General features: G+C 38.8%; 1 protein-coding gene across 2 annotated transcripts; it reads left to right on the top strand.

The window, feature by feature from the left end:
• Positions 1 to 24,234: 24,234 nt before the first annotated feature.
• On the top strand, positions 24,235 to 25,953 carry LOC110864056 (protein translocase subunit SECA2, chloroplastic-like). Of its 2 annotated transcripts, XR_002549580.2 has the most exons (7): positions 24,235 to 24,470; positions 24,552 to 24,621; positions 24,893 to 25,060; positions 25,150 to 25,205; positions 25,367 to 25,498; positions 25,618 to 25,684; positions 25,893 to 25,953. XR_002549580.2 is itself a non-coding variant. In XM_035974835.1 (6 exons), the coding sequence occupies exons 3-6, from the start codon at positions 24,902 to 24,904 to the stop codon at positions 25,619 to 25,621; spliced, it is 351 nt and encodes a 116-aa protein (XP_035830728.1). In that variant the 5' UTR covers positions 24,235 to 24,470; positions 24,552 to 24,621; positions 24,893 to 24,901; the 3' UTR covers positions 25,622 to 25,786. The 2 variants fall into 2 exon arrangements, 1 of the variants encoding a protein (XP_035830728.1); XM_035974835.1 differs by lacking the exon at positions 25,893 to 25,953 and having other exon boundaries at positions 25,618 to 25,786.
• Positions 25,954 to 26,163: the final 210 nt, after the last annotated feature.

The raw sequence follows: 26,163 nt of genomic DNA, 5'->3' as shown, positions 1-26,163 counted from the left end.
GCCGCGATACGAATACCAACCTTCGCAAACATGTCTGGGAGACCGCGATACAAATACAAATACAGCGAGTCTAGGGCACATGGGAAACCCCCACTAATCTTCGCAAACATGTCTGGGAGACCGCGATACGAATTAACACGATACATGGTTTAGAAAAACGAACATATGAATTATGAAATGAATACTATAACTAAACAAACAGCTGTGAACTCACTCAACTTTGTTGTTGACTCGTTGTTACATGCCTTGCAGGTCAATAGGTACTCAGGGAGCTTGCACAGGGAGGCACAGTCGTTGTGGGGCATGGATCGTAAATGCCATGTTAAACATTTAAGACATTTCAAACTTATTACTTATGTCGGGTTTTACATTTATGCTTCCGCTAAACATTGAACTATACTTTTGTTTTGAACACCTTTCATATTGTTGGTTGAATTACATTTACTACTTACATTGTTCAATATGATTGGTGGCTTGATCCTGGTCAGTCGCGCCTCCAGGCGGTGATACTCCGCGTGTGGATTTTGGGGGTGTGACAGAATGGTAGCAGAGCCATTGGTTATAGTGAACTTGGTTTTAATAAGGGGAAAAAGTTTTTGTTAAAACCAGACTATAACCTGTACAGTGCTCAACGATCCACAACGACGCTTCGCTCCACGTGCAAGACTCAACACTATAGGTGATACTATTCATGTTTAAATTGCCTACTTGCTAGATTAGATAGAACTTTGCTCATGGTATGCTTAGATAAACGTAACCACTATTGCTTGAGAACACTTGTGTGCTTACTCTCTTCTGTCATCGCATTTTTCGCGAAACTCTCTCACTTATGCTGCCTTGATATGAAAATCATGGCTGGACGCGTTAACATGACTCAAGCCCAATTGACGGCTCTGATCAACGAACAAGTTGTTGCGGCACTAGCAGCCGCACAAGCAGGAGGTCAGCATGCTCAGCTACCTGTTTGCACCTTCAAGACTTTCATGGACTGTTGTCCTAGCACATTCAGTGGCACTGAAGGAGCAGTTGGACTCCTCCATTGGTTTGAAAAGCTCGAGTCCGTCTTTGAGATGTGTGAATGCCCTGAGGCTCGCAGGGTGAAGTATGCCACTGGTACTCTCAAAGGCATTGCGCTGACCTGGTGGAATGCGCAAGTTCAGATGTTAGGGTTGGCAGCTGCTAACACCACCCCTTGGAACGAATTCAAGGAACTAATCAAGCGGGAATACTGCACTCGTGATGACATCCACAAGTTGGAAGTGGAATTCTTTAATCTGAAAATGACGGGGTTAGAGATTGAGGCGTATACGAAAAGGTCAAACGAGCTGGCCATCTTGTGTCCAACTATTGTGGACCCTCCTATCAAGCGTATTGAGTTGTATCTCAAAGGACTAGTACCATAAATTCAAAGTCATGTGACATCGGCCAACCTTGCTACAATCCAGGATATTACTCGTCTTGCTCATCGCCTCACAGATCAGGCAGTGGAACAGAACAAGCTGCCTAAATGTAACGGTGCTACTAATGCTACTACTTCCGCTACTCCTAGTGACAACAAGCGGAAATGGGATGGGGATTCCAGCAAGGGTTCAGCTACAGCTCAGTCCCAGGCACAGCAGCGAAAGACTGATAACTACCAGAGCCCTGGTCAGCAATTTTCTGGTAGTCAAAGGCAGGGTGGATATCGAGGAAACCTCCCAAGGTGCAATACATGCAACAGGCACCACAATGGCCAGTGCAACAAGGGTCGTCGTCAGAGGTGTCTCAAGATGGGTCATAAAGCTAAAGATTGCTGGAGCTCACGACCTGCGAATCAGAACCAGCAACAACAACCACCGGCTCCATGAAACCAACAGCAACGAGGCAACAGGGGATGCTTTCAGTGTGGTGCTGAAGGCCACTTCAAGCGAGACTGCCCCCAGTAAAACCAGAATCGGAACAACAACGACAATAATCAGGGCAATGGGAACAACAATAGGGGAAACAATGATAACAACGGCGCTAGGGGTCGTGCATTTGTGCTGGGTCAAGGTGATGCAAGGAATGATCCTAACGTGGTGATGGGTAAGTTTCTTCTCGACGACTTTTATGTTACTGTATTATTTGATTCGGGTGCGAATACCAGTTATATGTCTCTGAAAGTTAGTCAAATGCTCAAGCGCACACCAACACTTTTGAACACCAAACTTGTCGTAGAATTAGCTAACGGTAAGAGTCTAGAGGCCACACACATAGTTCAGGGTTGTAATCTTATCCTCGCTGGTCAGACTTTCTCTATCGATCTCATTCCCATAGTTCTGGGTAGTTTCGACATCGTCATTGGTATGGATTGGTTATCTCAACAACAAGTAGAGATCCTATGCAAGGAGAAGATTGTTCGTATTCCCCGTTCTGGTAAAGACCCTCTCAAAGTTCAAGGCGACAAGAGTGGTGCTGTCGTTGGCATCATCTCCTTCCTGAAGGCCCAGAAGTGTTTACGAAAGGGCCACACCGCTATCTTAGCACTTGTTACTGACGCATCAATGAAAGAGGAGAGATTAGAGGATATCCCAGTTGTATGTGATTTTCCTCAAGTGTTTCCTGAAGATTTACCTGGGCTACCGCCTCATCGCCAGGTCGAATTCCAGATCGAGCTAGCTCCAGGAGCAGCACCAATAGCTCGTGCACCGTATCGCTTAGCTCCATCAGAATTGGAAGAACTATCTGCACAACTACAAGAGCTCTTGGATAAGGGCTTTATTCGTCCTAGCTCTTCGCCTTGGGGAGCTCCAGTATTATTTGTGAAAAAGAAAGACGGTATCTTCAGGATGTGCATTGACTACCGTGAACTCAACAAGGTGACCGTGAAGAATCGCTATCCTCTTCCACGCATCGACGACCTGTTCGACCAATTGCAAGGGTCGAGCTATTATTCGAAGATAGATCTGAGGTCAGGCTACCATCAACTGAGAGTCCGGGATGAGGACGTCTCCAAAACAGCATTCAGAACTCGCTACGGCCACTACGAGTTTCTAGTTATGCCATTCGGGTTAACAAACGCACCTGCGGTCTTCATGGATCTCATGAATAGAGTGTGCAAGCCTTACCTAGACAAATTTGTCATTGTTTTCATCGACGACATCCTGATCTATTCTAAGAGTCGGGAGGAACACGAGCAGCATTTACGGCTTATTTTGGAACTCCTTCGAGCACAACAGTTGTACGCCAAGTTTTCGAAATGCGACTTCTGGCTTCGTGAAGTCCACTTTCTAGGCCACGTGGTAAACAAGGATGGGATTCATGTTGATCTATCCAAGGTAGACTCGATTAAAAACTGGCCTGCACCGCGCACACCAACAGAAATTCGCCAATTCTTGGGTTTGGCAGGCTACTACAGAAGGTTCATCAAAGACTTCTCAAAGATTGCACAGCCGCTTACACTACTGACATAGAAGGGTGTCACCTATCGCTGGGGTAATACACAGGAAACAGCTTTTCAGCACTTAAAAGATATGCTCTGCTGCGCACCTATTCTTTCATTTCCAGAGGGCACGGACGATTTTGTGGTTTATTGCAACGCATCCATTCAGGGTCTTGGGTGTGTGTTGATGCAACGGGATAAGGTCATAGCCTACGCATCACGCCAACTTAAAGTTCATGAACGAAACTATACTATGCACGGTTTAGAGCTGGGAGCTGTTGTTTTCGCGCTTAAGATATGGAGACATTACCTGTACGGTACCAAGTGCACCATCTACACCGATCACAGGAGTCTTGAGCATATCTTCAAGCAGAAGGAATTGAACATGCGTCAACGTCGATGGGTCAAACTTTTGAACGATTACGAATGTGCCATCAAGTACCATCCAGGCAAGGCCAATGTAGTGGCTGACGCCCTCAGTCGAAAAGATACTGCACCTAGACGCGTACGAGCATTACAACTTACCATCCAGTCTAGTCTTCCGGCACAAATACGAGATGCTCAGGTAGAAGCATTGAAACCAGAAAACGTCAGGGCTGAAGCCCTACGCGGCTCAAGGCAACGGTTAGAAAAAAAGGAGGACGGCGCCTACTATGTGACAGGACGTATCTGGGTCCCACTCTATGGTAATTTATGAGAACTTGTGATGGATGAAGCCCATAAGTCTCGCTACTCGGTACATCCTGGTTCTGATAAAATGTACCACGACCTCAGGACAACGTATTGGTGGCCTAGCATGAAAGCCCACATAGCAAGTTATGTTAGTAAGTGTTTGACTTGTGCGAGAGTCAATACGGAATACCAGAAACCATCAGGCCTACTTCAACAACCAAGGATACCACAATGGAAATGGGAGGAAATTTCCATGGATTTCGTTACTGGCTTGCCTAGATCTCAACGTGGGAATGATACGATTTGGGTGATCGTGGATCGACTCACTAAGTCTGCACACTTCTTGGCTATCAAGGAAACAGAAAAGTTCTCTACCTTAGCAGACACCTACTTAAAAGAAGTGGTTTCGAGGCACGGGGTGCCAACCTCCATTATTTCCGATCGTGATGCACGTTTTACTTCGGAACAGTGGCAAGAAATGCACAAATCTTTTGGCTTACGATTAGACAAGAGCACAGCTTATCACCCCCAGACGGATGGGCAGTCTGAGCGCACGATTCAAACTCTAGAAGACATGCTGCGAGCATGTGTAATTGACTTTGGCAACGGCTGGGAAAAACATCTCCCGTTAGTGGAGTTTTCATATAACAACAGTTACCACACCAGCATTCAAGCCGCTCCATTTGAGGCATTGTATGGGCGTAAATGCCGATCACCTCTCTGATGGGCGGAGGTGGGTGATAGTCAGATCACGGGTCCAGAACTTGTAGTTGATGCTACTGAAAGGATTGCACAGATACGACAACGAATGGCGGCAGCTCGTGACCGTCAGAAAAGCTACGCTGATAAGCGCAGGAAACCACTCGAGTTCCAGGTTGGGGATCGAGTGCTACTCAAAGTCTCACCTTGGAAAGGTGTAGTTCGCTTTGGCAAACGAGGCAAGCTCAATCCGCGGTATATCGGGCCGTTCGAAATCATAGAAAGAATAGGCAAAGTGGCCTACAAACTGAAAGAATAGGCAAAGTGGCAAACGAGTTCAAAATGTTTTTCACGTGTCAAATCTGAAGAAATGTCTGTCAGATGAGACCCTCATAGTTCCTTTGAAGGAGCTCACTATCGACGAACAGTTGCGATTCGTCGAGGAACCAGTTGAAGTCACGGACCGGGATGTTAAGGTCCTCAAACACACCAGAATACCTCTTGTTCGAGTTCGTTGGAACTCCCGTCGTGGCCCAGAGTTCACCTGGGAACAAGAAGATCAAATGAAACTCAAGTATCCCCAGTTGTTCGGAAACAGTGCAACCACTACTGAGGCTGAAGCTACTGCGGAATTTCGGGACGAAATTCCAAACCAACGGGGGAAGGATGTGACACCCCAGGAAAACCATACAACCTAACTAGCTTCCTCAGTGAGTACGTGCTAAATTTCGGGACGAAATTTCTTTCAACTTGGGGATAATGTGACAACCTGTATTCCAGAACCTTTCTTTGTGCTTTGATGTAACCTGTATGAACAATAGATGACTAGTTGACGTGTTTGATTTCAATGGAATATTATGTTGTTATGCTGTGTGTTATATGAATGTGAACGTGTTGTACATATGTCGAATAATACACTCATTAGGGCCCCACATCTTGTCTTTCGTCACACATCTTTCTTGGCCCAACCCCACTCGCAAACCACTTGGCCGACTCGAGACCAAGGGCAGCACATTGATGGGTTCGGCCCACTTCCCTTGTGCATGTACACATACCCATTATGGGGCTTGTTCCTCATAATTTACTAAGATAAGAAAACACACAAACCCTAAGCTTTCTCTCTCCCTCTCACCCTTGTGCGACGGCAAACATCCCCCTTTCCTTCGAAGCTTTTGTGATTCGGATCAATCTTTGTTCTCGTCTCTAACCAGTTAGTGTTATATTATTGTTTGGTTTTGGATATGATTGATGTTGTTGATTGAGTAACTAGGTATTATTTGATGTTGATGTTTAAAGTGTTATGCTTGTAAAATACATGATGGGCAAGTCTGTTAGATCGCTATAAAGTATTGATGAATGCTTTAATGTTGATATGGAACCGAATGGATATAATATAATCGGCCGTATGTATGCATATGATCGTTGTTTATGTAATCAAGTTGGAAGATTACGGTTGCATAATAGATATTGAAATCACTGATTCGAATGATTCGATGATTGCTGTTCTTGAGTTGATTACAATTAGGGTGGTATGAATATGCATGATTGCTAAATTGAATGTTGTTTGATCCGTTTTTGAAGCTGCCAAAGTTGTTTACTGATTTTACGGAAATAAATAAGCTGCAAATAAGGAAGTCTGTTACACACCTAGTCTCGACAAAAGTTGCGAGTCGAGAACTCACAGTCTCGATTCGAGACCACACATCACCAGCACACAAACAACAAGATTCGAGACCACGGTTGCGGGTCTTGTTGCGACTCGAGACCTGACTCGAGACCACCCAGTCTCGAGTGATAAATGCATGACCTAAGACCCTTAGTTGCGACACGAGAACATTAAGGCTATGACCCGAGACTGCACTGTCTCGACTCGAGATCCCTAGTCTCGACTCGAGACCACATGATCATACATTCTATTTGGACTTGCATACTGTTACAAGCCCAACCATTTGGGCCGCATACTTGGGCTTTGGTTGTTCACGTGATGCTACTGCTGAACTCGTATGTATTGTTAACTGCCATGATTATACGTGTAAGCCATGATCAATACTTGTATGCAACTTGTTAGTATACGTGTAGAAAACCATACGTGCATTACTTAAACCTAGACCTGACTGTATGGTAACCATGTTAGGATGTGGTTGACCACAAGTGGCTCAAGTGACCTTCTGTTTATCTGCTGAGCAAACCAAGGTGAGTTCACACTCTTACCAAGGCATGGGATTCCCGGTGTGTTGGGAATGGGATTGAATGATTACTTGTACTTTCATCGCTACTGGAATACGTACCACTGACCTCGTTAGGGGAAGGACACCTATAGATACAGCTAGACTAGTGACACGTGGGAAGCCTCCACTAATCTTCGCACATATGTCCGTGAGACCGCGATACAAATACTAATCTTCGCACACATGTCTGTGAGACCGCGATACAAATACTAATCTTCACAAACATGTCTGGGAGGCCGCGATACGAATACTAACCTTCACAAACATGTCTGGGAGACCGCGATACAAATACAAATACAACGAGTCTAGGGCACATGGGAAACCCCCACTAATCTTCGCAAACATGTCTGGGAGACCACGATACGAATTAATACGATACATGGTTTACAAAAACGAACATATGAATTACGAAACGAATACTATAACTAAACAACCAGCTGTGAACTCGCTCAACTTTGTTGTTGACTCGTTGTTACATGCCTTGCAGGTCAATAGGTACTCAGGGAGCTTGCACAGGGAGGCGCAGTCGTTGTGGGGCATGGATCGTAAATGCCATGTTAAACATTTATGACATTTCAAACTTATTACTTATGTCGGGTTTTACATTTATGCTTCCGCTAAACATTGAACTATACTTTTGTTTTGAACACCTTTCATATTGTTGGTTGAATTACATTTACTACTTACATTGTTCAATATGATTGGTGGCTTGATCCTGGTCAGTCACGCCTCCAGGCGGTGATACTCCGCGTGTGGATTTTGGGGGTGTGACACGCGAGCGCCACCAGGATTTTGTTTTTATTTTATTTTTAATTTTATAAAGGTATTTAGGGCCATTATGCGTATATGGGGTGTATTTTAGGACGTATAGGTATGTTCTAAATATATTAGGGGTGTCGGAAATAATTTTGGTGGGTTGTTATAAAATGAGAAACTTAAGTTTGTAGAGAAGCCTCTACAGATTGAAGACAGGAATTTCTGTTGGTGCATAGTGTCTAAAGCCTGCGTCTTTGTAAAGTATATTCATATATATGGTCTAGATAGGTTGTTTTGTAATAGAACAGGGGTTTTTATGTAATTATGTGATAGTTATAGGTCTGGACCGCTTATGAGACAACTGTCCACATAAGCGAACCAGGCTGGATCGCTTATGTGGTCATGTCACATAAGCGGTTCAGTTCTCCTATAAATACCCTGTTTGTCAAGTCATTTGGTACGGTTGCCTTGTATTGTATGTCGAAGTGCTGACTCTTTGTCAATCGTTGCTGAATGAAGTAAAAGTATTAAAAGTGAAGATCTATCTGTTTTCTACTCATTTCTGTACCGTACACCTTAGTATCATGCTTAAACGTGTTTCCGCCACGTTTTTAGCAGGCTCTAGCTTAGATTGACTCCTCAGTGAGATCATACACGATCCTACAATTGGTATCAGAGCCAGTTGTAAGCTAGTTGCCTGATACGAGGTAGTTTTCTGAAACTTTTTCAGATCTGGACTGATTCAACGGTGAAAATGACCTAAATTTTGGACAGTAGGTAGATAATACTGTAGTGATAAACCCTTGCAAGTTTCAGACCTAGATTCGGACTTAAAGTGGACTAAAATCACTCGAGAATCATGGACCGCTCTGACGTCATCATCTAAACCGCTTTTGTGGATCGCTTTTTTGGTGGACCGCTCCAAAATCACACTGTGAATCGCTTCAAATTGATGTTTAAAGTTGTGGATCGCTCCAAATCTTGTGTCTGAACCGCTCCAAATTTGTACTTTGAACCGCTTTTGTGTTAAGTCGTGGATCGCTCCTAGTTCATTTCTTGGTTCGCTCAAAAAATTTCTGGATCGCTCATCTGGATTGCTCATCATCTGGATCGCTCATCTGGATCGCTCATTATCTGGATCGCTCGTCTGGATCGTTTTAGTGTACTTTGTGAATCGCTCTTATTGACAGACTCCTGGACCGCTTTTCTGACTGTTTGAAAAATTGTCGCAAAATCTGAAAATGGATAGCCAAGACTTTTACAATATGTTCTCGGGTGTGAGTGCTACACAAGGTCAAACAAATATTTTGCAGAATGTAAATTTAGAAAATGAGTTGGGCACAATGCAAAAACCTCCTAAGTTGATGAGTTTAGACGAATACTCTGGTTGGTCGGTTAGATTTAAGAAGTGGGTGCAAGCCAACCATTTGGAGAGTTGGATCAAGATAGAAAGAGAATATGTAGCTCCAGTGGACGGAATGGGTAATAATAAGTCAGTTTCAAGCTTGACGGATACAGAGCAAGTAGAATTTAAGGCTGAAAAGAAAATGATTAGTATCCTCCAGCAAGCTATAAAAGAAGATATCCTAGTGCTTCTACAGCATAAAGATACCTCTGCATCAATATGGTATTCACTGGAAAAAAAGTTCAAGGGTAGTGCGTCGATGATCAAGAGCAAAACAGCGTTGTTGAAAAAGGAGTTCGATATATTTACTGGGATAAAAGGTGAATCGACGAAACAGTTGATCGAACGATATTGTCACTTGGTGTTGGAAATGAGACGTTTGGATATTAAAAAAACGAACGAAGAATGGATTGATAAGCTTTGTGATGCTCTTCCTTACGATGAATGGGGTACATACCTAATGATGCTGAAGAATAGTACTGATTTTATCACTTACAGTTTGAGTGAATTTATTGAGAAGATAGAGGCACATGAATTGGAGTTAGTAAAGATCAAGAAAATGAATTCGGCAAACATGCCTCAAGATGTCTCACTGTACTTCAAGAGCAGTCCTGCAATGTCAAATGTTCAAAGTCCAAAAATTCATACGGGTTTTAGTGCTGATAGTAGTTCTCCTGTTACTCCGAACGCATTTCAGTCAAGTCATAATACACCGTTTGCAAGTTATGAGCCGAACGCCAAAGCTTCAGATAATTCTCCTCAAAGTTCAAGTGGATCGAATCAACAAACAGTTGTGTCTGGGGTGCATTGCAACATAGCAATTAACATCAAAAATGGAAACGAGATCACAGAAACTGCAGCAAAGCAGCATATCGCGTTATTAGGTTCGGTTCTGGAGGCGTATGAAGGGTTGGTTGCTGGTCGGATCGGAAATCCTGATATGACCAAAGAGGATTACGATCAAATCGACCCTGAAGAGCTGGAATTGATAGATATTAAGTGGTGTATGGCAAGTCTAGTCCGGAGAGCTCAGCGGTTTATGGAAATCACGGGTAGAAATAGTTTGTCGGGACCGGATCAGAAACTGGGGTTTGACAAGACCAAAGTCACCTGCTTCAAATGTAAAGAGAAAGGTCATTTTAAGCGGGAGTGTCCAAATCGCGAAGTTAAAAACCATCAAAATCCGTTCACCAACGATTACTACAAGCAAGCCATATATCATCGCCCAAACCAACAACCTGCAGTTCAAAGACCTCAGATCGAAAACAAACCTGAAAAGGCATTGATCGTAAATCAGGATGATGAAAAGGTTGCATCTGGATTTAGTTGGGACAAGTTTATTCCTGGAAAAGACGATCAGGCAATGATGGCTGAAGTGACAGTGATTACCGAGTCAGATGCTGAGCCGGAAGTCGTAGTCTCTGAAGATGTTGATGGAAAAGCTGCTAATGTTGCTGATTCTGATTCTGAAGTGGCTAAAGAAACAGTTACTAAGAATGTTGAATCTGTTCCTGAGATCGTGATTGAAGAAGTTATTGAAGGTGTTGATCAAGAGATTCCGGAGGTTGTTACGGATGTGTCTGCGAAATATTCTGCTAAATCTGAAGAATCTGTATTTGATGATCTTCGTTTTGAATCTCGACGGGAGGAATTTATCTATACTAAGAAGTCAGTTTTACCTTCTAATGTGTTTGGTTCTTATGCAGATTTTTTTGAAGACCCAAGAACCGGTACGTGCCCGAGATTCGAAGCCAAGAAAGATGAAGTAGTGGAGATAATTGATGTGTCGAAAGAAATGACGGAAGAAGCTCTGAAGGATATAGCAAATAAAGCACTTATGAGCAAATTGAAAGAGGTAGATTCAGACATTCCGGAGTCAGTTGACAAAATGTCAGGTCTAGGAGAAACTGGAGTCGTAGAAGTCAGCGAGGTCAAGGTGTCTGAGTCAGAGTCAAATCCTGTTGGTAACATGGTTTGTGAGAATGAGAGCTTAAGTGAAAAGGTTTCAATTCCTGATACACCGTGTCAACGTTGTTCACAACCGTGCACGGAGTGTTTTGTAAAAGACACTATGTATCAAGAATTAAAACAACACGCAGATCTGATGAAATTTGACTTAGGACAACTAAAAGAAGCTTACGACACATTATCTAGGTCAATAAAAATGATACAAAAAGAAAGTCGTGAAAATGACAAAGCAACTAAGCTAGTTCAATCAACTCTATTTGACAAACAAAGAGAAGTAAATCTTCATTTAGACACAATCGCTTCTTTGCGAAGAGAACTTGAACTACAAAAGATTAGAAGTGAAGCAACCGATGAAGCAAAATGTAAATCTGATGAAAATGTTCGAGAGGTAGAGGAACAGGTTAAAGAAATTTCAGCGATCAAGGTTGAGAAGAAAGCTGAAACTGTAAAAATGATCGAGAAGTGCTCAAACTGTGAAAATCTGAAATCCGAAAATGCCAAACTCTTGAGGGATTTAGAGAGTTTGACATTAGAAAACGAAAATTTTAAAAAATCGGAAAATATTTTGAAAAATCAAATAAAAAATTCAGAAAATGAAAAATTAAAAATGGAAAAAGATTTTCAAAGTCAAATAAAAATTCTTGAAGATGGGAGGGATGCGTTTAGCAAAAACAACATCGAAAAGCAAAAAATGATAAATTCTCATCTTCAGAAGATTATTCAACTTGAAAAAGAAGGTGAGCGCGCTCAAAAGAAAATCAAAGAGTTGAAAAAGAGCTTGAAAGCAAACAGAAATCTTCAGAAGATTTAGATTTCTGGATTAAGCTTGAAAACAAAAATCTGAAAGCGAATGAATCAAAATTTCAGGAACAGATAAAAGTTTTGATGAATGAAAAATCTGTTCTTGAAAATTTGAAGAATGATAATGAAAAAACAATCAAGTCTCATTTTGGGAGAATATCTCAGCTTGAAAGTGAAGCTGAGAATTCGAGGAACAAAATTGATGAACTTGAGAAGAAATTGATAGGCTTTGTGACTTCATCAGATAGTTTGAAGTTTCCCTGTCCAAAACCAATCAATTCTATTCCAATAAGTGACAGTGTCACAAACTTTGACAATGTCAAAGTTGAAGATTGTGATGAGAAATCTGATGATGAAAATACAAAAATTGAAAAACAAAAATTGTTTTTAGAATTAAAAGAAAAATTCAAAAATACTGTTTTGCAATCTACTGAAATAGGTGAATGTTCAAAGCAGAAACCTGTTAAGGAGAGTGTAGAACAAAAACAAAAAGTTAAAACTGAGAAAATTGTACAAAAAGAAAATAAAAGCTCATCAGATCGATCATCCAATCGCATTCAAAAAGCACAAAAATTGAAAAACGAAAATTCAAAAATTGTTGGTAATAAGTGGTGCAGGTTTAACCACAGTGCTCAAAAGCCAAATCCAACAATCAAGAAGAGGAAAGAGTATCACCAAGCCAAACAATGCTTTGATCTAAGCGTTTGGTATGAAAATGGTGATTGGTATGATAACAGAATGTGCTACAAATGTGGATATCAAGGACACATTGCTGTTAACTGCCAGAGACTGAGATTTGAGACAAGAAGATGCTATAATTGCCAAATCCAAGGACACATTGCCAGGGATTGCCCTAGGAAATCAAGTGAAAGATTGAGGGTTAATTCTCAGAAGTTGGCAAAGAAACCAGTCACTGTCAAGCCCAACAAACTGAAAGTTTCAGAACAGAATGTCAAAGAACAGAAGGTCCAAGAACCTAAAGTTCAAGAAACGAAAGTGAAGCTTTCTCAAGGGCAGAAAGACAAACTGAGGAAGAAGAGGAAGAAAGCACGAGAGTATCTCGAGAAGATTTTGTCCTCGGGTTCATCCGTTGGAAAGAATAAAAGTTCTGATGAATCTACTCCCTCAGCTGTAAAGACAAGCAAAAAGAATTCATCAGATACAAATCTGAGGACAAAAGAGGAAAAGAAGAAGGAAAAGGTCGGCGATGAATCTGACGTGCCGAAGTCAGACAAGCCACCTTCAGGCGATGGTTCTGATTCGTCAAAATCAGAGGAGCCACAAGTTGAGCTCAAAAGTGAAAATTCAGTTCCGCCAATGGATGACACAAACTTTCCACCATTGCGAACTGAAAATTTTAAACAAAAAGATGGTAAAGTGAAAATTTCGAATAAATTCTATTCTGAAAAGAAAGAATTTGATGTCGAAAAGGCTTTTAATGGAAAAGTGAAAAATATTTTTGGAAAGATGGTTGAGGGAAAGGTTAAAGGGGTTAAAGAATTTTATGAAACAAAAAGGAATGTTCAAACCCCGAGTGAAAATAACTCAAATACACCCAAGGCTGGTCAGGCTTGGGTGCCTACATTCGTTGCTTAAAATCCTGACTTGCCGGAGTTCCCAGGTTGGTAAGCGTGGAACATGAATCGGCACTTTTCTTGAGAAATTTCACTCTGGTGATTTTTCGTCTTTCAAAAGATAAATCAGGGACATTAAGTTGTACTTGATTCATCTTTCCTACAAGTGATAATTCAAAAAACAAGATGATGAAGTAACCCCGTGTTTATGAAATGTCACACAAAACTAATTTTCCGGAAAAACCATTTTGATTAAAACAAACTTAAGTGTTTTGAAATCATAATGGGAAAATAGTTTGTTGTGAGGGGGAGTTCTGATTGTTTCCGCCAAGTGGATGGAGAAGTGAAGTGATTCTCATCATGTTGTCAACTTTGTACAGTTTGTTTCAAATTTTCTCAGAAAATCAAAATTGAAACATATTTTGATTTTAGGGGGAGAAAAATTTAAAAAAAAAATTAGAAAATTTGAAAAAAAAAAATCAAAAACATTAAAAATTTAAAAATGAGTTTTGTTGATAAAAGAGGAAATGATAGTAAATCAGTGGACTATCACAGCATGCCAAGGAAATGAAATGTCAAATGTGATAAACGATCTCACTAAAGATGTGACGATAGGCTCAGCTAGACTAGTAGATTTGCGATAACGATACAAATATAAATGAAAAAGCCTAGTTCTAGTGGGAAACATGGTTGAAAGCATAGTACTTAGTTTTGTCCTTCTTGACTGTGTGCCTGCTCAGTAATCGCTGATTGTCGAAAGACATAAAACTGGTTAAGTTTGTGAACTTTCACTACTTTGCTGAAAAGTCGCTGTGATTGTGCATTTCATTTTGCAAAGATTTAAACTTGTTTGATTTCTTTATTTTGTTTAAGCATCGGACATCCTCTGCGTATACGGGAGTATCGACCTGGATGTTGTTGCCTAAACGTTCTGCTTTATTTTCTTTGGTGTTTCGTTTAAGCTTTGGACCTCCTCTGCGTATACGGAAGTATCGACCTGGTGGTTAAAGCCTAAACAACTTCAACTTGTTTTATTTTCTTATTTTGTTTAAACATTGGACTTTCTCTGCGTATACGGAAGTATCGACCTGATTGTTAATGTTTAAACATTCTGCTTTGTTTTCGCACATATCACAGTTGATGAAAGTTTAAAGGCATTACTTGAGTTAGTGTATTGCATGATGAGGGGATATGCTGAGATCGTGGGGTCCATAAGAACTTAGTGTATAATTAATATACCTTAAACGTATCGGTAAGCATTTCGAAAGTTTTTAGATTGAGCTTAAGTGGACAACAATATCGTCAATCAACGTGAATCGTTTAGAACTTAAAATGAAATAAGCTTAACGGTGCGTGTGATGTGTCTCAAATACTGATATGATCCTCTTACACAAACTCACAAAAATATGTTTGTACATATTTCATTTCCGCATTTAATTTCTGTCTTTGCATTTATGTTTCTTATTTTGAAAAATTCAAAAAGATTTTCGACAACTGATGATGAAAAGCTAACATTCAAAATCTCAAAGGCTAAACATGACGAACAGACAGGTTGGTTAACTGATTTGAAATGTTTAAGATGATTCATTAATTTGAATCAGAAATTGGAATGTGTAAAATTTGTGATAAGTTTTAAATGAAAATAATTCTCAAACGTTTAGTTGATTCATTAAGTTGAATCACAACTTTATTGGTTTGTAATAGAGAGTTTGAGATGTGTAGGTTTCAGAATTTGTTGATACGAAAAGCCAGACTACGATCCCGACATCTGATTCTGAGGGGGAGTCTGAAGACGAGCTCAACGCTAAAGGAGCTTGTATCTGGAAAGCCAGGTGTTGATCCCAAAAGCACGGAAGCTTGACGAAAGGGGGAGCCTGAAGATTCTGAAGAAAATACAGATCCTCTGGGATTCTGTTCGAGCAAGAGTATTTGAAGACTCTCACTAAAGATTCCGTCAACATCTAAGGGGGAGTTTCTTAGTGCAGTTGTCTGTCGACTACATCTTCGTTCGAGTCTTAAAGAGAGAGAAAGTCAAGTCGCTATGAGTTTCGCTACGAGATTGACTACGGCAATATCCAAGGGGGAGATTGTTGATGCATTTCATGTCTATCGCCTTCGTCAATCCGAGTCGTAGTGAAAAGTCGAAAGGAATCAAGCGCGTAATGTCTTATTTAGTTAGAAATGGCAAGGTGGCAAACTTGTAATTAATGATAACTATCATTAAAGTGCCTTGACCATATAAATAGGAGTGTGTGTTATGATTTTAGTTAGTTTTTTAGAGATCTTGAGTTAGAGTTTAGTAGGAGACTTGGAGAGGAGACTTTCTAGAGAGAGAAAGTAGAGAGAGAAAGTAGTGTAAACGTGAGATCTTGTACCGAATTGTCAAATCTATCAATGAAATCACGTTAGTAGTACGTTATCGTGTGTTCGGTCACGTTCGTTCACGGATTCCGCACGTGAAACGTTCGTTACGCAATCGAACGGTATCAAAACCGGTCCTACAATTTCAAGAATCTCAAACACAAAAGATTAATTCCAAGAGAGGACCAGAATACACGTGGGAGCTTGAATCAGAGATGCAGAGGAAATATCCACACCTATTCAAGTAGACCTCGAGGACGAGTTCTAAAACAAGGTGGGGAGGATATAACAACCCTCCTAAAATAATTCCGACACCCTTAATATATTTAGAATGTCCCTATACGTCCTAAAATACACCCCGTATACGAGAAATGGCCCAAAATACCTTTATTTTTATTAAAATTAATTAAAAATCAATTTCTGGGTCTCTGGCGGGCCGCAAAGACCTAGCCTTGGTCTTACGCGGGCCTCGAGCGCCTGGCTACGAGGCTGCACCCTGAGCCGCCACGTGTCCTCACGCGTGTTGAACCTATCTTATGACCGGACAAGGCTATGCCCTAGATCCCCTATGTCGCGGGCCGCGAAGGCCCTACCTTCTTTCGTCGCAGGGCGCGACGGACTCGACGAACAACACTATATAAGGAGGCCATCGGCCTTCAATTTACAATCGCTCACAATTCACTTTCTCTCTCAAATTTCTGCATAGTAGACATAATACCATGCATAATACCCCCTAAAATAACGAAGTTTTGCCTCGTTATAAGTATCATAAACCCCAGTTACGTATTAGATACGCTGCCCGATTGATCTAGCGCTTAGTAACGGTTGTCGAGGCTCTGCCCGACGTAATCGTTGGGGTTCTGTTTCGGGGAGGGTATAACTAATGTAAAATTTGGGTTATTATACTAACGCATGTGCATTATGTAATTAATAGATATTCGCCAGGAAATCACAAAGGAAAACCCTAAAGTTGCAATGTGAGTAATCCTTCTTTTTGTAAATTGTTTTTACAAAACCTCAATTGTTTTCATTTATATTTAACAGTAATTGAGTATTTGTATTCTACAATTATCATCGGTATGTTGGGTTTTGTATACAAAATTTGTTACTACACTGTGAGTAGTAACATGACCACAAGTCGGGTTGATTGTACCGTGGGTAGTAATTAAAGTAGAAATATAAACAAATGTAATTGCGAGATCGCCCTCAATACTGTAAAACTGATAAAACCTGTCTTGATTAAATTGGGATTCACTAACCAGTATTTCCCACTGACAAAATGTTTTTAAACGCGTTTCAAGTAACAAAATGTGAAAGCCAAATAGAAGCCAGCTGGACAGCACTGAAGACTTGGAAAAGTGGCTATAAAAGTTACCTAAAATAAAGAAGATGTTTTATTTCAATAAAATAGGATTTATCCCTATAAACCTGTTTGTAACAAAAACTTGGGTTTTATCCCAATATGTTTACTATTATAAAATGTGGTGTTTTACTCTGATAAACATTTCCTAACTACGGTCCTGATAAAATTTCCGCTGCCAAATAATGATAAACACCGATACCACCATCTCTGAGTAGGCCGCGACCGCCCGCCTCCCGAGGCAGGGGTTGGGGGTTGCGACATTAGGGAAATTATGAAACCTTAATAAACTACTCCTAACCCTAAACTCCCCATAATCTCAATCGCATGACAGTAGAAATGTGACAACTCTATTCTGTAAACGATGTACAATGTAGAACAATGTTAATTATCAATAAAACAATGTGTTTTGGTGTTATTATATGTGTTTTGGTGTTATTATGTGTGTGTTTGTGTTTGATAATTTTACGATTTGATTCGATTCCGATTTCAAGCTTTAAATCGCTTTCTTGAAGATTATACGCAAACTGGTGCGTAAACGTAATCAGTTTAATGCGACAAAACACTCCGGAATAGTGACATAGGCTTAACATACCTTAAATAACCTCCACATAACTTAGAAATAAGTTTTGGATGGTTTGGTGTGTTGAAATCAAGTTTGTTCGATCTCAGGGACTTTTTGTGTCAAATTGTGAAACTATACCGATTTTTATAGTAACGAACATTCCGGAACTTGATTATAAGTTAAACATACCCTAAATATCCTTTACATAGCTTAGAAATAGGCTTTGAGGGGTTCGGTATGCTAAAATAAACTTTATTGATCAATAGGGACTAAAAGCGTCAAAAAGTGCATAAGTTTGCATTTTCGCGCATATCTTACGTTCTGAACATATCCGGACGTCCAAAAATTTATGTAATCATTAAAATATTTTATTTTAGTGATTGGCATGATAAAATTCCATTCGTCGCTTAATTTGGATCGTTTTTGCGTCCGTTACGACTTCCGTCGTAATTCCCGAATAACACAACCGTACGACCAAACGCACCGACATCCAAGATGTTTTTGAGCATATTTTAAGTTCCCTATACTTTAACTTCATTTAGAGCTTTAAAATGGGGTTAACGGGGCTTAAACGTGTCAAAAATGCATCAAATATCAAGTTTTGGGCTAGCAGGGGCCAAAACTGTCAATCTGCCAAAGATCTCAGGAAGGGCGCGTAAGCCAAGCCCTAGGCTTATGCGGGGCGCGTCAGACCTGCAGACAGAAACATTGAATTTTGTCCAATTTTAATGTTTTGATGGCTTTTAAACCCAAGTTTTGCATACTATGGGCTAGATTTTGATGGTTTTACGTGTCCCCTTGTATTGCAATACCATGTGCCCACATGGAGGGCCAAGATCGAAGCACGAATTGCGAGGAACGATCCTAACGGTTGTGGGATTTCTATAAATACCCAACACCTTCATTCTCATTCCTCACAAATCTGATTCAATTGCTCTAAGTTGAGGTTTAACACTTCATACCTGAGCAATTTGGATCAAGATCTTCCTAGCTTGGACCCTTTGTAAGTATTCTTTCATGCTTTGATGCGTTTTTAAGCGTAAAAGTCAAACTGTGTTTGACTTTCTGCTTTGACCAGGTTATGGTCAACACGAAGTTCGTTGAACTTCGCAATGTGAGCGTAATCACGATGGTTATAGTCCCATGTGACTATACCTACTGATTACCACGATGATTAGGTGTAGTGACGAGTCATAGTTTCGGTCAAAATGCGTATTTAGGCGTATTTTGCAACCAAACTATTCTTGGATATCAAAACCCTTTGTTATGATATCAAAACCTGTTTTCTAACTTAACGAAACATGTTTGAACATGTTTAGCTCATCACTTTTAGTCTAGTGCTTGTATAGAGTCGTAAGTCAAGCGGTCTTGACAACCGCTTAAACTTTCGAACTCGACCCGTCTGGTCGATCATTAGGATCCAACCAAGCATGTTTAGTGACCATAGTTGTATAGGGAATAACCTTCCGAGGTTACACCTTATGGTCACTTAGTTTAAGTTGTTGTATGATAGGTGTTTATATGCCTTAGGTAAATGACCAAAATGCCCTTTTCATGCATAATTGGATTTTAAGCATATGTAACTTAAACTTTTGTCACTTAACTGATTATGCAACATATTTAAACATGTTTAGGCATATAATACTTGACATAGGACTAGTTAGACGTCTCGAACGCATTCTACGCGAACGACACGTTAAAGTAGCGTAAGCTACCTAAACGGGTCGTAATGGGTCGAAAGCACTTAGGATAGGTTTCGATGTAGGATGTAGGCTTTGTTAAACCATATCACATGAGTTCCAACACTCATTTGGTTTATGAACCCTCATTCTATCCGATCTTCCGATTTAGGTGTCGATTATTTATCTAGTGATCCGATTACTAGGTACTGCTTGGTTTCTCTGATTTGCTTGAGTTTGATGAGTTCTTTTGATTGAGGATACTTTGCACTTCAATATGAGTACATAGTTCCCCTATTTTACTGTTTTCAATTGTTTTGGGGTGATTCATATGTGTCAAATTATTTCGATGTTTTAACGATGGTTTCAAAAACAATTATAATGGTTTATATCGATAGTGTGAACAAACTTGTTGGACGTAGTTACATAATGAATGACATTCATTAACATTGATCAAGCCGACCAGTATTAGGTTATGGTACCATAGGATCTGACAAATCCCGTTATCAGACTGCACCCATGGTTATGTGTGGGTTAGGTGGGTAACGACTGAATCTGTGATTGTTAATTTACCCTTCGGTGGTTTATTAATGCGAGTTTCGAGATAGTCAAGTTGCGAAGGTTTGGATGTTATTAGCGAGACGACCAAAAGTAGTTTCACAATTAAAATGAGAGCGATTTTGGAACAATTAAACGATTTTGGAATGAGTTAAACGAATTGAACAAACGATTGGTTTTTGGTTAGTGTTTAGATAACGGGATGGGTGTAATGTGGTGAAAACATGGTAGATACGCCGCTGGTACTTCTTATATATAATTGTTTTCATCATGTTACTTACCGTGGCGTTATTTAGTTCACTTGGGTAAACGATTTTGAAATAATGTCACACAACGATGTTTTCTAAGTAATATAAACTATACGAGTTTTATTAACGAGTTTTTACAAGATGTTTTACAATTTGGTTTACTAAAGCAAATGTTTTGGGGTTAAGAATCATGGCTGCGAGATTTTATAAACTATAACCCACTTGATTTGAGTTGGTTAATTATGTTGCAATACTATACACTTTCCAAAACAAGGTTTTTAGTAAGGTTTTGCAACATGTAAACGAGCCATGAATCCGATACTCTCATAAAACCTATGTGCTCGCCAGCATTTCTTTGCAGACTTTGTTTTTACATATGTTTCAGGTGATGTTGCTTGATGTTGATTGCTAGGATGCATGTTCACATAGGATCTGGAAGAGGCCTTAGTGACCTAATAACAATGATAGTCAATGTGTAACTTATTTGTTTGGTTTTAAGACAATGTAAATTATCTAATCAATGAATAAAACAAAACTTTTTGTATCCATGGTTGTGAAACAATAATTCTGTTGCAACACTCCCTGACGTTTCCGCCGCGGTTTCGTTGTTTTAACGCGGTCGGGGTGTGAGAAGAAACATCTAATCATTTTGGGCTTTGCGACACAACCTTCAATGATCAATCTTGATCTCTCCAATTCTCCTAGAATCATCTCGATATCCATCTAAGGTATGTGCTTGGGTTATTGTGATAATTTGTTCTTGTGATTTCAATGCAAAACCCTAGACATCCAAACAATCTGTGTTTTTGTTTCTAAATTGATGAATGTGTGATAATTGTTGAATGAATTTGTAATGACCGGTTGATGTTAATGGTATTAGGGCATGATAGAACTGTTAAAATGATTGATTTGATTCTTGACATGGTTAATTTCTGTGTATGTGGGGTTTTTGTTCGTAGAAACATTGAAGAATGAAAGTTCTGAATGTCAGACTTTGTGAAGTCACAAATTTGTCCGTATTTGTTATTGTTCAAACCTGTCCGCACATATGTTCTTTTAACAAGTCCGCACTTATTAATCCCCAACATGTCCGAACTTACCCTTTTATTTACATGTCCACACATAATGTCCTTTAAAAAGTCCACATTTGTAAAGGAATCATAACAGTCCGCATGTAGTTAAGTTAAACCCATCCGCACATATAAACTCCTACAGGATCCGAACTTTACCAATGTTCAAGATGTCCGAATTTGGTAAGCTTTAAATAGGTCCGAACTTAGTTATTTTTCTTGATGTCCGAACTTATTTGTTTTACAAGATGTCCGAATTTACATGTTTAAGAGGTCCGCACATGTGACTTTATGGTGTCCGCACATACAAGTCTAAGTGTCCGCACATATGAGTATGTTTTGAGTGGCCCGAACTTGTTTATTTAAATGATGTCCGTACATATCAAAACTTTGTAGTCCGCATTTAATGTTTTTATACATAGGTCCGCAGGGTAGGGTTGTAGAGTAAATACTAGGTTGAGAGTGAACTGTGAGAACTAATCTGGGCCATTGGATTACATCATTTAGAGATTTTTAAACAAGGGCAAGATTGTAATTATAATGTTATAACTTCTCTTTAAAATAATTGACAGGAGTGTATTTTCATCATTTGTAATACGTCACCTCTAACACGTCATTGTTTCCCATTTAACTTGTATGACATATTTGGTTCTACAAACCAAACCATTGAACTTTTCCTAAATTTATTTTATACTCATTTTGATATCCGTTCACTTTCGTAAGGACATTGATCCATAGTCATGGTACTTATTACTCGTTACTGTTGGCCGAGAATAATTGTTTTCTTTAATTATGCAATTACGGTTTGAAGGTTCTAATTTGATGTTGCTCAATCTGGATCACAAACAAGCAAGTTTCCCTTTATGTTGTTTGGAACCTACATCCGATTTGGCATCATTTGTTGATCTTATTCTGACTAAGCTGTATGAGAATGTGAGATTGTGTGTTAAACTTCATTGAACACTATTAGTATTTATATTGTTTAGGCTAAAGTCTATGTTTTTAATCTCAGGTTGCTAAATATATTAAGTATGATACTTATAGTTGAAGAAACAAGCAAAAGCATTGAAGATTTTAAAGTCATACTTGAAGGGTGGGGACATGATAGAAAACTTTGCACCAAGGCTAGATACTCAAAACATTTTGAAGTCATACTTGAAGGGTGGGGAGACCATGTATTATATGTTGGAAGAAACACATGATAGATTTAATGAAATCAACATTCCTTCTGCCCGCCAAGTATTGCATCTAGAATATTAGGTCCTTAGTGCTAGGTTTGTTTTTGAAGTCACTTTAATTGTTCGTTTGTTGTTAGATAATTTGTTTTGGTGGTAAGTAATATAAACCATGGAGTTTTCACACTACTCACATATATACATTGTTATTCATTTGATGGTTACCTCAGTTTATCATTAATATTAAATGTGATTTTTACATTTTTCCCCCTACTAAAAGCCTTATATCATATTTCTCCAATCCCTAAATTAATTACATATTTCCCCTTCTTTACATATCTACCTAATTCCTAAATTTAATTACATATTTTACCTTCCTAAACCTCATATATTACATATTTATCCATTTCATTAAAAATACTCTTATAGAATTACCATTGTACCCTTAATGAGTTTGTTAAATGACTAATTACATATTTCTCATTTTAAAATAACTAAAAAAATTTGGTTAAGAAGATAATTACTATTTTACCCGCAAGTATAATTAATTAGTAAACTTAATAATTTTTTTTATCTTACTCTGATTCGAATAGAATACTTATATTGATAATATACTTATATTTTTACAATTTTATCAAATAAATGATTTTCTATAAACCATAACAACCGGAATATCAAAACCAATTATCATTCTATGTTATCCAAAACAAAAAGAAAAACTTATAATATCTTTATCTTTTTTTCAGTAATTACAATAGAATTTCATATATATTCTTTCATTCATGCATCAAGTTTGATGCCCATTTAGTTTTGAATTACGTAAAAATCCCCTAAACATATATTTTATTAAATACACTTTATGAGGACGACCTAGATTTTATGGTTTTAAATATATAATTTGTAATAATTTGTACAATTTAAATGGAAAATGTTTTTATTTATGATTTCCGTTGGGTAAAAATGGTTGGGGGTTTTAAGCTAAAACCTTGTTCATGATTTTTTTTCTACATTGAATAATTGTGGGCTATGTTTCGAATAATCGAACTATATGAAGTGGTGTACCGTGATTTATGTAAAGAGTTTATATAAAAAAGCAAAAAAAAACATATTTTTAATGTTATTGATTTTATTAAAATGAGAAATATGTAATTAGTCATTTAATACATTCACTAAGGGTAAAATAGTAATATTATAAGAGTATTTTTAATAAAATAGATAAATATGTAATACATGTGGTTTAGAAAGATGAAATGTGTAATTAAATTTAAGGATTTGGGAAATCTATACTTTCTATAAAAGGAGAAATCCAAGTGACATAAGAAAAGCTGATGTGTCAGCAGCAGAGAGTGTCCAACAAGGCTTTTCTTATCTCATTATTAATCATAAAGCCTAATATATAAAGACTTTAAAATTCAAAAGTGGCCCACATTCAAAACACTGCCTATCTCTAAAGCACTGATGATTCAATATTATGGCTCTAAAAACAAACCACTGATGGAAAAACAAGCCACTGATGATTCAAAGGTGGCCCAAAAATCAAACTACTGTTGTTCATACAAAACAACCACTGATGTTCGAACCACTGATGTTCCATTCAAAATTTTGGCTCCAATTTCAAAATTTAAACATGGCTCCAGATTCAAAATTTAAACAACAGACGTATAAAAAGCTCAATTCTCTCTCTAAAGCTCATTTTCAAATCCAGAACTCTCAACTCTCAACTCTCTCTCTCTCTGTCGAATTCTCTCTCTCTAAAACTCATGAGTTTCGCACTTCACCGGAAAGTGCTGACGTCATCAAAACCTGGCAATGGCACAAGCAGCAAGACTCAATCTCCGAATGCAAAAAGAACTTAAGCTCCTCCTAACCGACCCACCGCCGGGAGCTTCTTTCCCGCACCTCTCTCCTTCTTCCGATCTTCAGTCCTCCTCTCTAACCGCCATTGATGCCTGTAAGTTCACACAAACCCTAATACTACAACACCCGCACGCCAGTTTTGTAACTTGTGATTGGTTTGTTTGTGATTGAACAGAGATCGAAGGTCCTGAAGGTACTGTTTATGAAAAAGGGGTGTTCAAGATTAAGATTCAGATACCTGAAAGGTGGGATTTGAATGGGTTTGTTTTGTGCACACCAAGTGTTTGATGTTTTGTCTGTATGAGTTATGTGTTTCGATTATGTGGGAATCTGCAGGTATACGTTTCAGCCGCCCATTCTCTGTATGAGTTATGTGTTTCGATTAAGTGACCATTTGTTCCTTTAACTTGCTTTCATTATTATGATTTATGGTCCTGTGAACTTTAGTCTCTTCTCTGTTTCCTTTTCAACAACTTATATACAGTAAATTACAAAAGTATCTATTTATGGTTGTAGGATATATTGATGTTGCATTTTTGTTCACATCGGACAAGCCGGAATCCAAGTCGGCAACTAACGCTGGGAGCTCTATTGTCTCGAACATGGTCGTCTGGTCAGATCCCTATCTCCTGTTCTTCTTCCTTTGGCACATCGTTGCACGACTCTTGGAGAATTGATAATCAAGTAAGTCAACCTGGCTATGACTTTTTATTCTTAGATATATAATTACAAACTCAATAACCAGTTTATACGTATTTTTGTGCTTTACCAAGCTTCGTGGCAGAGCAGGAAGGCAAGGAGATCCTGGATCAACACGTTTCATGGTTAGGTAAACTCTACTAAATGTGCATAAAGCTTCAAGTCAAATAATTTACTTGATTCTTCGTGGTTAATTTCTATACACTATACAGTGTGCTTTTCATCGTTTTATTTGCTTCTTGATTTCCATTAAAGGCAACGTAGGTGATTTTCGACCTATCAATGTTACAGTTTGCAGGATGAAGTGTTCCAAAAGTTCAACTTTGACACTGAGTGGGCGGTGAATCTGATATCGAGGATCACAAACGATGAGGACGTGCCAATTGAAGGTGATGCAATTGTTCGACAAGTGTACCAGAAGAGGTACACTACGTTAAGGGGCTGTTTGAATGAAGTGATTTTCACTATTACAAGATTGAAAACATATACAAATTAATGATGTTTATAAATTGATAGTTCGTTTTTTTTCTTTGTATTGACAGGTGATGACTTTTCCATCAATGTGTAGTGCTTGTGCGGTAAGCTGTGAGACTCAGATGTTCCTCACAAGTATCCTTTTTCGTGTCATTATTTGTTACAAGATGAAACTGTTTTGTTTGTTTCTTCAAGAAACAAAAATATTTATAAATATAAGATATCTGCCTTATTGAATCACCATCTTTGCAGACATTATATGATCATCATATATTTATGATAGTATGACATCATCCGTGCTCTGACCATGAATATAGAAGCTGTTTACCTTAACTTTACTTAGAAATCCCTTACTTTCAAGAAGTAATTGTCATGGCATCTACTTGTGATGCTTGTAGCTAACAAAATTCTGAGGTTTGTAACCATTGAAATTTGTTTATGTTTTCGCATGAAATACTGAAGTTGGCGGTCAAGCCAAGGGAGGGATTCCTTTTTGTTCTAAAAGGGTAAAAGTGATATAACCACATGGGCTAAAATCGTAATTTACTCAATCAAAACTATTTTTAAGTGGAAAATTACCTTGACTACATATAAAAGCAATGATTAACAGAAAA

This window comes from Helianthus annuus, chromosome 6 (assembly GCF_002127325.2).
Source record: "Helianthus annuus cultivar XRQ/B chromosome 6, HanXRQr2.0-SUNRISE, whole genome shotgun sequence".
Lineage (NCBI taxonomy): Eukaryota > Viridiplantae > Streptophyta > Magnoliopsida > Asterales > Asteraceae > Helianthus > Helianthus annuus.
This window is presented reverse-complemented; position numbering and strand designations above follow the sequence as displayed.